This window comes from Rhinopithecus bieti, unplaced genomic scaffold, assembly GCF_001698545.2.
Source record: "Rhinopithecus bieti isolate Rb0 unplaced genomic scaffold, ASM169854v2 scaffold_61117, whole genome shotgun sequence".
Classification (NCBI taxonomy): Eukaryota; Metazoa; Chordata; class Mammalia; order Primates; family Cercopithecidae; genus Rhinopithecus; species Rhinopithecus bieti.
The window spans coordinates 3,202,304-3,216,070 of record NW_016824934.1 but is presented as its reverse complement, the minus strand read 5'-3'; the positions used below and the strand labels follow the sequence as shown (position 1 = coordinate 3,216,070).

Below are 13,767 nucleotides of genomic sequence, written 5' to 3'. Positions count from 1 at the left end.
GGCACTGAGGGAAGACTGACTCCCAGGGAATGATGATAAGGGCTCATTAGAAATCAAAAGGCTTGGAGAATCTAGGGAGGGAGAGTTTATAACTTATACCTTTCTCCGCTGGTGGATAAAGACCAAATTTTAGTGCTCAAAATGACAAATGTTAATTATTCTTGATATGTGACATAATAACATGCTCTGTCATTTCCCACTGGCTTTCATATCCTCTATCACAGTCTGACTTCCAGCAATCACTCTCAGCTACCTTTTGAAGGAGACAAGGCAGGTACTATCTGAACTTCACAAGTGGAGACCAGTCACAAAGAGGTTTTGTAAGCTGCTCAAGAAGATTTCTCAGAAAGTTCTCTAGAAACTGTTAAACTGTTTACCCCTGGGTATTTATGAGTTTGATGAAGAAAATGGACTTTACACCTTTCTTCACTGCTTAAATTTTATTTTCCTATGACTACTACTTTATGATTTCAAAAAAGAAAGAGTTCAATTTTATCAGAAGGAAAGAATGAAGAAAAAAGGACAAGAAATAATTCATTTCTCTAAAGTGATTTCAGGCATCCCTTTTGGTGACTGGGATGGATAAGAAATCTCTAATGTTCTTTCACTGTATCTTAATAATGTAAATTTGAGGTATAATGTGACTGGCTAATATTTACTGAGAACTTACCGTGTGGCAGGTGGTATTTTAAATTATTTAGACCTATCCACTCATGAAATCCCTACAACTTTGTGAGACAGGTATAACTATCATTCCCACTTTATTGATGAAGATGCAGGCAGAAAACATGGGGACACTTGGTCAGGGCTGTGGAATCTACGTCCTTCTCCACCCTCTGCTGCACAGCGCTCCTGGCTTCTGGATTACAAAAGAAAAAAAAGATACCTTCCTGGCTGCCAAGCCTTCAGCTCCATTCCCAGGCCCCCCTGCTCCCTTCACTGTCTGAGGCATCATCACAAAATCTCTCCTTCATGACATGTGGACAGAGGGCGTATTCTCTGAAAGTCAGCTGCTGTGGTTGAGCAGCTCGGAGAGTCATATGCATAAGCACTGAGCAGCATGTTGAGGAGGAGGAATTTCCCTGGATCAACCGAAGGCCCACCCTTCAAAAACCTCCCACAGTGTCTACAAGTGTATGGGGGGCGGGTTGTTAAATGCCATAATTAGGAAGAGTGGAAACAGGTGATCTAATGCATTCTTCTACTACAGCACAAGGGACAGGAACCCCACCCCCACCCCTCCCCCCACCCCGTGTCCAGCAGGGGACACAGAGACAGCGCCCTCTGCTGTGTAGGGGGAAAAGAGACCAGAGGAAAAGGAGATTCTATCTATCTGCTTGGGCTCTCTTTCAAGTGTGAGCCAGAGAAATGACTTCTCTTACTTCTTGGACATGGACCAATTAGCTGCTAATTAGCTTGTGTATCAATTCCAACAGGAAAGCTGGAAAATTCTATCTCAACTTAAGCAATGACACTTGTCCTCCTAAACTTGGTCTTGCCTGTCTCCCACATAAATTCCCTGTATCACACACAAAACATGGTCTCTGCCTGGATCAGAAGAGCCAGAAGCAAACAGGCAGAAACACATACACACAACTTCTCCATCGACCTCATACAGACCTCCCCATAGAGCCCTTCTCAGAGCCTTTTGCAGCTTGATACAAAGGCAGCATGGGAAACACAGACCACAGGGTCCTCACGAATCCATAAAATAAAAGATAAGAAGAAATGGAGTGTTTTTTAGGGTCACAGAAAAAGAAATATGTTGTATACTAGAAATGCTTCAAACAAAGACTTGAGAAATATACACCTGTGAGATAGCAACCCACTGGATTAGAAGACTCTGGGGCAGTAGAGACTACAAGAACAAATATTGATTCATCATCTACTGCCAGTAGGATACCGTCTTAGATCAACTAGGTAAGCACTCTCAGGTGGAGTTCTCAATGATAGAAGAGGTATCATAAGTAAAAACCCAAGGGTGGCAGAGGGAACAAGCAGAATGCGCAATAAAGAGACTGTCATGTTGCTCAGGGGAGGCATGATCCCACTATGGGAGGGAGTCAGGGGAGGCCGCTCACAGCTGGAGTGCTTGATGAGGTCGCGAGGATGAATTCTCTTCAGCTATGGTCTCCCAATCACCTAGATAACATTTTTTTAAAAATACAAATTCCTAAACTCCATATATCAGATCTATTGAATCAATAGCTCCAGGAGTATTACTCTGGAATCTGTGTTTATGATTATTACGGCAAAACATACATGAAAGTAGACAGAATACTGAACTCCAAGTGCCCATCATCCATCTCCAAAAATCACCTACTCATGACCATTCTGTTTTCACCCATCCCCTTACCTATTTCCCCTCCCCCAGTATTATATAGGATCTGTATTTCTTTAAACCAGGGACCCTGAGGCAGTCAGATCTTGGATGTGAACTGGGAACCACTGATGCAGACACAGATTAGGAGCAAGGGAATCCTAGGGACAATGGGGGTAAAGGCTCAGAGAAGTGAGAGGGAATGGTATTTGGGGGATAATGGCAAGTAATTTGGAGTGCCTAAAGGGTGGCAATGGGGATAAGGGCCAAAAGGTCATCAGGGCCATCAGGGCCCTGTTAACAGTACAGTGTCTCTGTGAGAAGCACAAAACTCCATTTCCTCTGGGCAGAAAAGCATCCCTTGCTGAGGGCTGAAGCTCCCCATGCAAGTGGAGAGGGGCTGGACGCCTTCCCCCACCCACTACCTGTGCCCCTCACTTCTGCTGCGCCCAAACTACAAAGCTATGCACAGCAGCACCAGGGCCTGGGGTCTGGTTCCCAAAAGCGTTTGGACTTTATCTTATAAGGGCTGAAGGCTGCTAAGAAGGGGAACATGGAACAACCAGTCTGTGTTTTAGAATAGTGGGCAGCAATGGAGGGGAGGTGGATAGATAGACTGGAGGGCAGAAAACCAAGAGGCAGTAAGCTAGTGAAGACAGCGACTACTGCAAACTAGCCAGGGAAGAAGGGAGAGGGCTGGGAAGGTCCAATGTTGATGGGGAGAGGTTTAACGGAAGAGATCTTGTGTGGGGCTCTGGAAATAATGGGGGGCTAGATATAGAGGAATGCTAGATACAGAGATGTGAAGAGTCATTGGCATGTAGAAGTTGTCTGAAGCCATGGGAAGGTTGAAACTGCCCAGTGTGTAGAATAAGAATGAAGAGACATGAAGTCCCTGGGGAAAACCAGCATTTACAGGATGAAGGAGCCAGCCATGGTGATAAGAATGGTTAGGACAATGGGAAGGGAGGTGGGGAGAAGAGAATGGCTCATAGAAGCCAATAGAGCAAAAGTGGTCACAGGTTGGTGAAAGGAAGACATTCATTTAGGGAAGCTGAAATGTAAGGGAAGGTCAAGTTTTGGAGTACCTAAAATGATTAGCGAAGGAGTTTAGATTTGGACTTGAAAAGGCGGGGTACCAAGTGTCATGGTGTGCAGCATTAGTTAGTGTGTCAGTTACACCTCCTATGCCTGTCACTTACCACGTATGGCTCTGGACACATTCCTTAAATTGAGTCTCTGTATCCCTGCAATAAAATGTTGGTGATTGTACTCACTCTATTAGAGATGGGGAAGACATCTCAAGGAATGGCAGTTTTTCTTCTTGTCCTTGGCACCTAACAATGCACAGCCTTGAAGTACGTGCATTGTATCCAATTCCTGCATCTCTAAGTAGCTTGTAAATTGCTTTGAGGATAGGGATTAAGGCCATTCAGACCATTAACTGAAGTCAATGATCCTATGTTGATATTTATTATGCACAAATCAAGAAGAACATGTAGAATAAGAATAAAGGAAGATTGAAGGCTTAATAAAAAGAAGAAATGGCCCTTTGAGTTTGAAACTTAGAGAAGGATCCATATAGATGTCCAATCCTACCACAAGGTGAACAGTGGCAGGTGCAGCAATGAAAGTCTCAAATTGCAATTTCTTCACAAAGGAAAGTGAAGGATGCAGAGACTCACTCTGGCTAATGGAGCCAGGCAGGCAGTGCTGCATGGGGTTTTGCGGCTGGACAGAGGAGGTACAAATGAGGGCAGAAGCACAGCAAAGTTGGAAACTGCCAGGTGAGTTTGAGGAAAGCTAAGAACCTTTGTGGGTGCGAAACAAGGGGTGTGGGAAGTGAGGAGAGAAAGGTGTATGAAGCTGTAGCAGACACAGCCTAAAGTGACCCCCAACTCATGCTCTGGTATAATCCCATAATCTTTTGCCCTTGAGTAAGGTGGGGCCTGTGACTTACCTCTAACCAACAGAATATGGCAAAGCTGATGTGATATCACTACTGGGGTTATGCGACATTATATGGCAAAGGAATATTGCAGATATAATTAAGGCTCAAATCATCTGACTTTGAGTTAATCAAAAGGACATTATCTTGGGTAAGCCTGATTAGGGCCATTGACAAGAAGGCCCAGACCTTCCCTGAAGTTAGAGACTTACGGCAGAAAACACTTGCTCTGCTGCTGGCCTTGAAGGAGCAAGTCACATGAGTTCTAAAGCTGCAAGGAAAAAAAGTCTACCCACAAGCACATGAGCTTGAAAGATGAGCCCAAACTTCAGAAGAGAATGCAGCCCGACTGATTCCTCAATCACAGCCTCATGAGACCCTGAACAGGGCATGTAGAATAAGTCATGCCTGGACTCCTGACCCACGGAAACTGCAAGATAATGGATGGGTACTGTTTGACACCATTATGTTTGCGGTCATTGGATATGCAGCAACAGAAAAAAAATGCATGGACTCCCATGGCAAAGGGCCATGAATGGCAGGCTAGGAAGCGTGGGCTTTATTATATGGGTTCTAGGAAATCACTGACTAAGGAAGCTAAGAGATGGCAGAAGGAAGGGAAGCCTGGAGTGGGGTTGACCAGAATGCCTTGAAGAACATCTGGCCAGGGCACTGCTCCCAGGAGCAGGTCAGTAATGCTCAGATGAGTAACCAAGTTCTAGGTGAAACCAAGCCAGCTACTCTTCTACCCAATTAAAAAAATAAATAAAAAAATAAATAAAAATAAAATAAGAGGAGGCAAAGACCAAGTGAAGAAATTAACAGCATTGAGAAAACCTTAAGGAACTTTAGTGTCCTTGTTGCTAATTATAAATATTTACTCCTCTCAGAATTCCTGACCTCACAGAAGAGCCTGCATAGCCTTGTTCTCTTTATGGAAAATTAGTGTGCGCGTGCATGTGTGTGTGGACGTGCGTGTGTTTCTTGGAAGGGGAACGGGCAGTAATAAAGGATTGGATGATCTGCAAAAGTCACTTCCTGTTGGATATTGTCTAGTTCCCATTCCCTGTTCCCCACCCAAGATCATAAACCCCAGTCCCTCAAGCAACTCCTCCTTCCCTGATTCTATCTGCTGGAGAAAACTAAGCCAAACAAACTCAGGAAGTGGCAAGAGACTGGGAAGGGGAGGAAGTTCATGGCACAGAAGAAAAACATAAAGAGAATGCCCTGATGTTCAAGGAAGAGGGTGGAGGAGAGAGAGAAATGAAGGTCACACCAAGGCCACCTGGCACCAAGCCTTTAAAATGTCATGCTTGAGCTTTAAATCAAAACTGGCACAAACAGTGGGTCAAATCTCCCAGGGCCATTCAAATACTAACATTCACAGGAATAAACAGCCCCCCAAAAAGCCTTCTGTAAGCAAATTGGAACAAACAGCTAATCTACAGCAGGTTGCTAAGAGATGAGTGGGCAGGAGCTGAAGTCAGTTCAAGTATCTGAAGCATCCTTTATTTTCTTCACTTTCAGCAAAGAGAAGAGGAGAGAAGAAGCTACCTGTAGATGACTCCATGCTGGTGGAGGAACATGAGGGCCGACGTGACCTCTGCAGCATAGAACCGTGAACGAGGCTCATCAAATTTTCGGGAGCGCTGAATCTGAAACATGAGGTCTCCACCATTTACATATTCCATGACGAAAAAGAGGCGGTCCTGAAAGGAGAGAAGAAAATGCCATTTGGGTCATTCGATTGCAGCTGCCCACACAGGCCAGCTTAGTGTGAGCTCAGCATAAGGTTACCAGGAATCAAGGGGGAAGAAGCCTCAAAGGTGGGTGAATCCTGGTAGCACCTGATCCAGAAAGAAGACAAAGGAATAAAGCACACAGATTACAGTATGAAGTGCAATTTTACTTTTTCTCTGTCTTCCTTTGGTGGGCATCAGCTCGGTCTAGTGGAAGTAGCCTAAATGGACAGAAAGGAGACCTGGATCTTTGATTTTTGTTGCCAACTAGAAGTGTGGCCTTGGACAAGTCTCTGCCCTTTTGGGGCTGCAGTTGCCTTTATATGTGTGGTAGGTTGAACAACCCTCCTCTAAAAGATATCCAGGTCCTAACCCTTGAATGTGTGAATGTTACCTTATATGGCTAAAAAAAAAAAAAAAGAAAAAAAAAGGGTTTTGCAGATGTAATTAAGTGAAGGATCCTGAGATGGGGAGGTTATCCTGGATTACCAGCATGGGTCTTAAATACAATCATAAGTGTCCTTATAAGAGGCAGGTAGAGGGAGACCTGAGACAGGGAGGAGGAGGCCAAGTGGCCATAGAGGCAGAGATTGGAGTGAAGCCGTCACAAGTCAAAGGATGCAGATAGCCCCAGAAGCTGGAAGAGGCAAGGAGCGGAGTCTCTAGAGGGAGAATGGCCTGGCCAGCACCTTCATGTAGGCCCAGTGATGCTAGACACCTGGCTTCCAGAACTGTGAGAGAATACATTTCTATGGTTTTAAGCCACCAAGTTTGCAGCAATTTGTTGAGGCAGTCCCAGGAGACTAACAGATTGCAATGTGGAATCATGAGACTGTGAACCCCCATTCACTGTGAGGGCCACTTTTTACTTTGGAGGATATTCCCTCCAGGATCCCCTGTGGCTTCCTCCCTCAAGGCAGCCCTCAGAACGGCCAAACCACAGTCATACCTCATTGGAGGTGGCCCCTTCTTACCTGCAATCTATGACAATGTGGGGAGAGGATGGACTGACATTCTCTTTGCACCATTTCTTGACTATTATATTCTAAGTTCCTAGGGTGTGGGATGCTCTGCTAGGTGAGGGCAAAGAATTATAAGCCATTGCTGTCCAGGGGAGCTTACAATCCAGGGGTGGAGATGGAAAATGGGCAAAATGATTAAAAAACAAAATAGGAGCCAAATGCATGAAAAACACCAAGTGCTAAAAAGATTCAGAGTAAAAGGAGCTCTCTGACTTGGGAGGCCATGGAGGATTTTAGATGTAGCTAGGCCTAGAGAGAAAAAGAAGGTCAGGGGAGGCAGGAACCAATGCCAGGACATGGGAATGGAGTAAGCAAGTTTAGGGGCCAGTAAACTGACCAGATCAGTTGTAGAGGAAGGTTAGCAAAGTAAATGGTGAGGTTTAAGAGGCCAGAGAGGCAGAGCACATTCTTTTTTTTTTTTTTTTTTTTTTTTTTTTTTGAGACAGAGTCTCGCTCTGTCGCCACGCTGGAGTGCAGTGGTTTGCTCTCAGCTCACTGCAACCTCTGACTCCCTGGTTCAGGCAATTCTCCTGCCTCAGCCTCCTGAGTAGCTGGGATTACAGACACATGCCACCATGCCCAGTCAATTTTTGTATTTTTAGTACAGATGGGGTTTCACCATGTTGGCCAGGATGGTCTTGATCTCCTGACCTCGTGATCTGCCCGCCTCGGCCTCCCAAAGTGCTGGGATTACAGGCGTGAGCCACCGTGCCTGGCTCACATTCTTAACACATAGCTATAATCTAAGTGAAGTTTCCAGGAGGATGTTAGCATATTATTTTCCATTAGGTCTCAGTAAAATTGACCAATGAGCTTCTTTATTTAGGAAGCATATCTGTCTTACTATTGATATCTCTTTGAAAATAAAGTCCATAGTTAACAATTGTTATTAATTCAAACTACTTTCATCCCCACTGCAGTCTCCAGAATTATTCAATCTTTACTGATATTCACAAAGGACCTAAGTCCGGCTTTTCTTCCATTTATTTTGCCCTTCTCCTTCCAGGCCTACCTCGTTTTCTCCCCAGAGTACAATTTTGTAATCAGAAGTACATGGGCTGCCTTGCCGACTATTTATTCAATCATCCATTCTCCATTCAAATCCTCATTTCAAAAATTAAATGCTCTGGCCAATCTCAGACCATCGGAATCAGAATTTTTAAGGATGGGGGCCCGGCCTCAGTAGTTGTAGAAGCTCCTCAGGTGATTCCCATGTGTGGCCAGGGTTGAGAAGCACGGACTCTCCTCCATCTGGTTTCTGCCTAGATATCTTGCATCTGTGCAATATAAGGATTATACATTATTTTGGTCTCCTTTCTGTCGTTTCAAGGATTCCTTCCAAGAACAAAGACTCTTCAACTCATGCATTAGAATCACATGGAAGCTTGTTAGGACATGGATTCCTGAGCCCCCCACTCAGATATCTGGTTCAGAAGATCTGGGCAGAGTCTGAAAATCTGAATCCTCTAACAAGTTTCCGGGCAATGCTGGCAGGCCAGGGACAACACTGTGAGAGCCTCTGCCCTGGAGCACCAGGGCAAGCCTTTCACCTGGGAAGTACAGCTGGATCGTTCACTGAACACTAAACCACACCACCTGAAACAGCCACTGAGGTGCCCATTCCATAGTCACCAGCCCTGGACTTGGACTTTAGCAACAATGGAGTATTTCCTTGACTGTGTTTAGGAGAATCCAAATCTCTAAAGGGGAAGAATCTCCCCTCCCCGTCATCCTCCCTGGCTGCTTTTTATTCTACCAACACGACATAGTTTTTAAGAGTAGGGGCTGTGGGGTGAGAAAGAGGCGTTCCCATATTGATTTTATCACTTACTGGCTGCAAATGACTCCGGCAAATGCCTTTGACTCTCTGTGCTCAGCTTTCTGATCTGTAAAAATGAGGATGGGCCGGGTGTAGTGGCTCACGCCTGTAATCCCAGAACTTTGGGAGGCCGAAGCGGGCGGATTACTTGAGGCCAGGAGATCGAGACCAACCTGGCCAACATGGCCAAACCCCGTCTATACAAAAAATACAAAAATTAGCTGGGCATGGTGGCGCGTTCCTGTAACCCCAGCTACTCAGGAGGCTGAGGCATGAGAGAGAATCGCTTGAGCTCGGGAGGTGGAAGTTGCAGAGAGCTGAGATTGCACCATCACACTCCAGCCTGGATGACAGAGAGAAACTCCGTCTCAAAAAAAAAAAAACCCCCCACAAAAAAAAAAAAAAAAAAAAAAAAAAAAAAAAATCAGGATGATTGAGTAATAGAATCTGCCTTACAGAATTCTCATGAAGGTTAAATTAGATGTTAAAATGCCTGGCTCAAAATGAAGATTGGCTATGACTGTTGCTATAGATGGTATTTGAGCAGTTATCATCTTAAGTCTTCATTTTCTCTGACCTCTCTGCAGCTTTCTTCCCTGACCACATCCTCTTTCAACACACACTTGTTTCCTTTGGCTTTCAGATTTCCCCCCTATATTTCTGGCAGGGCTTTCTCTGCCTCTCTCATGGGTTTCGCCTCTTCCCAGCTGTTAAGTGTTGGAATCCCACAAGGCTGGGCTCCAGATGCTCCCCATCTTCACTGAGTGCTCACTGAGGATCTCCTCCACGCCCAGTTTCCAAGGCACTTCTACGCAGATGACTCACAAGCTCAGACCTCCATCCTGGACTTCTGTTCCAAGCTCCAGACCACTCATCCAAATGTGGTTCTGATACCTCCATCCAGATGCCCCCAAAGGCACTCAAACCCAACATGTCCAAAACTGACTTCACGATCTACCCCAATGAACTAGGTCTCATGGCAAAGCTTCACCCTTCAGAAACCTGAGTCATTTAATACCTCTCTCTCCCTCAGTCCTCAACAAGTCCTGTCATGTTTACTTATTGTACCTTTGCATTTCGTACCTTTTCCCCTGTATACTTGTCCATTTCTCTCTCTCTCTCTACCACCATCACGCCCACCATTCTGGCCCAAGCAACTATCATCCCTTGTCTAGATTCTTGCAGACGCCTTGCTGCTGATGCTCCCCACATTTACTCCAGTTCCTCTTCCAAATGCTGGTCATGCTCTAGGCAGAGGGACCCTGCTGAAACAGAAATCTGCTTGTAACCCATCCCCCTTCCTCCTCTAAGTCTACTGCTTAGTTTCTTGAGACAGTCTCGTGCTGTCATCCAGGCTGGAGTGTAATGGTGTGATCTTGGCTCACTGCAACCTCGCCTCTCAGGTTCAAGTGATTCTCCTGCCTCAGCCTCCCAAGTAGCTGGGACTAAAGGCAAATGCCATCATGCCCAGCTATTTTTTGTATTTTTAGTAGAGATGGGGTTTTGCCATGTTGCCCAGGCTGGTCTTAAACTCCTGACTTCAAGTGATCCACCCGCCTTGGCCTCCCAAAATGCTGGGATTACAGGCATGAGCCACCGTGCCCAGCCTCTATAGCTTGATTCTATTAAAGTCTCCCTGGTACTCTAGGAATAAACAGAAAACTCTCTAATACACCTCAAAGTCTATGTGATCTTCTTAGTCTTCTCCTTTCCAGCTGTCCCTTGTTCCCTCTGTCCTAGGGCTTTACTCACGCTGTTCTTTCTGCCTGGAATATTTTCTCCTCTCCCCTCCTCACCCTTCAGATCTCAGCACAACCATCTTTTCTTCCAGTAAGCTGCCCCTGACTTCTCTGACAAGGTCAAATCCCCCTATAATGTGCTACACTCTCTGTTGTAGCATTCAGCGCAGCAGAGGTGTTATTTGTGTAATTAATTTATGACTTTCTCCCCCCGTAGTCTGTGTGCTTCATGAGGGCAGGAACTGTTGGTAACTCTGGCTTGCTGTTTTTTAAGGGAATTGAACTAACCTGAAAGAGAAGTTGTTACAATCTCTTTTAAAAACACCTTGTAAATAGAAGAACTAAAAAATGTTAGGGGGCTATAAGAAGCAAAGAGTGATCTAAATATTTATATCCGCAGGCCAGGTGTGGTGGCTCATGCCTGGAATCCCAGCACTTTGGGAGGCTGAGGTGGGAGGATGGCTTGAGGCCTAAACAACATAGCGAGACCCTGTCTATAAAAAAAAATTAAAAAGTTAGCCAGGCATGGTGGTGCACACCTGTAGTCCCAGCTACTGGGGAGGCTGAGGTGGGAGGATTGCTTGAGCCCAAGAGGTGAAGGCTTCAGTGAGCTGTGATCACACCACCGTGCTCCAGCCTGGGCAACACGGTGAAACCCTGCCTCTAAGAAAGTGTGTGTGTGTGTGTGTGTGTGTGTGTGTGTGTGTGTGTGTGTGTGTGTGTCTGCATAACTGCAAATTCTTACTGCTTAGCTAGTTAAGTTAGCTAGTTGAGTCAGCCTGCTGCTGTGAGCCCGTGTCTGCAGAATCTGGAGCTGGGTGCCCACTCTCACCATTTCAGAGGGTCTGTCTATATCAACACCTCAGTATTTGGTTACAGACTTGAGTGGTTCTTTTGTTCTTTGGATAGTTGTCTTCACTTCCCAGTGAGACGCTCAGCCCCTTGAGGAACACACTTATTCTTCCTAGCAATCCTAAGCAATATTAGCTCCAAACTCCACACCTGAGAAGGTGCTCAAGCAAAATCTGCTCATCCAACCTTCGCTCCAGGGAACACCATGAGAGGAGGAATTTTTGTTGCTTTAGTTCCTTACTGTAGTCCCAGCAACTAGAATTGAGCCAGGCATATAGTGGGTTCCTATTATGTCTGCATCAAATGCCTGAGTTCTTGAATACCCACCATGGACAAGGTTCCGATTGCCAGAAACTCAAAGGTAATCCAGAGCTGGTTTCCCCATGTCATTTCTATTGTAAAACCTCATCTTGAGCTATTCTAACTTTAGCCCATTTTGAACTTTAGTTTGAACTTGCTTTCTACTCAACAGAGCTCCACGTTCATGACCCCAAAGCATGATCAACTCTTTTTTTATACATTCAGGCTGTTTTAAAGCAAGGTAAAAGTTTCATTTCCCCTCCCTTTACTAAGTCTGCATTGTTTCTGACCTTCAAATCTAACACATTTGAGAAGCATGTTTTGATGCAGGGTGAGAACTCAAGTCATTCTGAGAACTGCTTAATTACATAAACTGAAATCAAAAGAAGGCTGGCAAACCTGGCAGCTACTCATTAATCCCCTCTTGGCATAGGTAGAAAACAAAACAAAACAAAACATCAACTTCCTGGTAAAGTAAGCTAATATGTTTTCTGAGGTAGTCAAAGATTTTAAAAGCCTTATTCCACCTCCTCCTCCCTTAATCTCACCTGAATGTCTAAAAAGTTACGGTCTTGTGATAGCAAGTAAAATAATAAAATTAGGAAAGAGATTATGTGTCACGGCCATTTAGGGTAAGAATAGTTAATAATGACCTTCGAGCTGGAAGAACCACACCGTGTGTCTGAAATTCCCATCGGGCTCCATTTTCCCAGAGCGCTAACCTTTCCTGCCTTTGAAGAGAAAACTAGGCCTGTCCTGTTTGCCTTTCAAGGTGTGACAGATAGCCAGAGGCTTCCCCTCAGCAGCAGTTAGGTTTCTTTGGACACACAGATTCTCCGTCACCTGTCAGCTGTTTATACGTGCAAAGATTTTATAGCTCTTACATCAATTTCACATAAATGACCAACTAAAGACCAGGCTTGGAACAGCCCATACTTGATGTGCTGGTGACAGCATGAGAAATTTCTCCAGTGTACCATATAAAGAAATTGTGGGTCCTAATTTCACACTCTGAAACATCTTCTCCCCTCCATGTCTATATCATCTAACCTACCAACTGCAACAGGTCTTTCCTGGGTGCCCAGCTTTTGGGTACACGGCTGGGGGATATAGAAGATGACATAAGCCATGGCTTATGTTTTTCAAGAGCTCGAAACTGAAGACAGGAAATCATGGAAAGCAGCACAAAATGCTATATAATTATGTGCTAAACTCTCCTGTATCAAATCAGATTGTAAAGCCTATGTATCTGGATTGCATCTTAGCACCCCCTAGAGAATAATCATCTTTCATCCAGGCTTTATCACTTAGAGAAGATCATTATACAAAACAGTCCTATGGAAAGTCCTATATTTTCTTTCTTTCTTTCTTTCTTTTTTTTTTTTTTTTTTGATGGAGTTTTGTTCTGTCACTCAGGCTGGAGTGCAGTGGCATGATCTTGGCTCACTGCCTCCACCTCCTGGGTTCAAGCAATTCTCCTGCCTCACCCTCCCGAGTAGCTGGGACTACAGGCGCATGCTGTCACGCCTACTAATTTTTGTATTTTCAGTAGAGACGGAGTTTCATCATGTTGGCCAGGATGGTTTTGATCTCCTGACCTCATGATCCACCCGCTTCGGTCTCCCAAAGTGCCGGGATTACAGGTGTGAGCAACCGTGCTCGGCCAGAAAATCCTATATTTTCTATAATATAATTGGTGTTGATGAAACTGACCACTGCTATAGGAATTTGTTTGAGATAAAGCTGAACTGGGGCAAAGACTACACTTAAGTAAAATCTTGAACAATGTGAGTGTGAGGAGGAGAAGGCCTGGTAAATTAGAAGCACAACCTTGAAGGGCAGAGGTAAGCAGAGATGAAAATTACATGTGGGAATGAGGAAGGCAGGTGTGAGCTCAGTAAAAAAACCCGTCATTTAGGGAACAGTGCATAGATGCAGGAAATAGGTAGGAAGGAGACAGAAAAGTGCTTCTGAGAACATAGGTAGGAAGTAAATAACCCTAAAGTCTTTTTTTTTTTTTTTTTTTTT

General features: G+C 44.8%; 1 protein-coding gene across 3 annotated transcripts in view; it reads right to left on the bottom strand.

The window, feature by feature from the left end:
• Positions 1 to 13,767, bottom strand: part of PRKCE (protein kinase C epsilon) — a 551,430-nt gene that overhangs the window by 94,351 nt on the left and 443,312 nt on the right. For all 3 annotated transcript variants that reach the window (XM_017862726.1, XM_017862727.1, XM_017862729.1), the window contains one exon: positions 5,823 to 5,977. In XM_017862726.1, the coding sequence (XP_017718215.1) occupies positions 5,823 to 5,977 (155 nt within the window). The remainder of the gene's footprint in view (positions 1 to 5,822; positions 5,978 to 13,767) is intronic.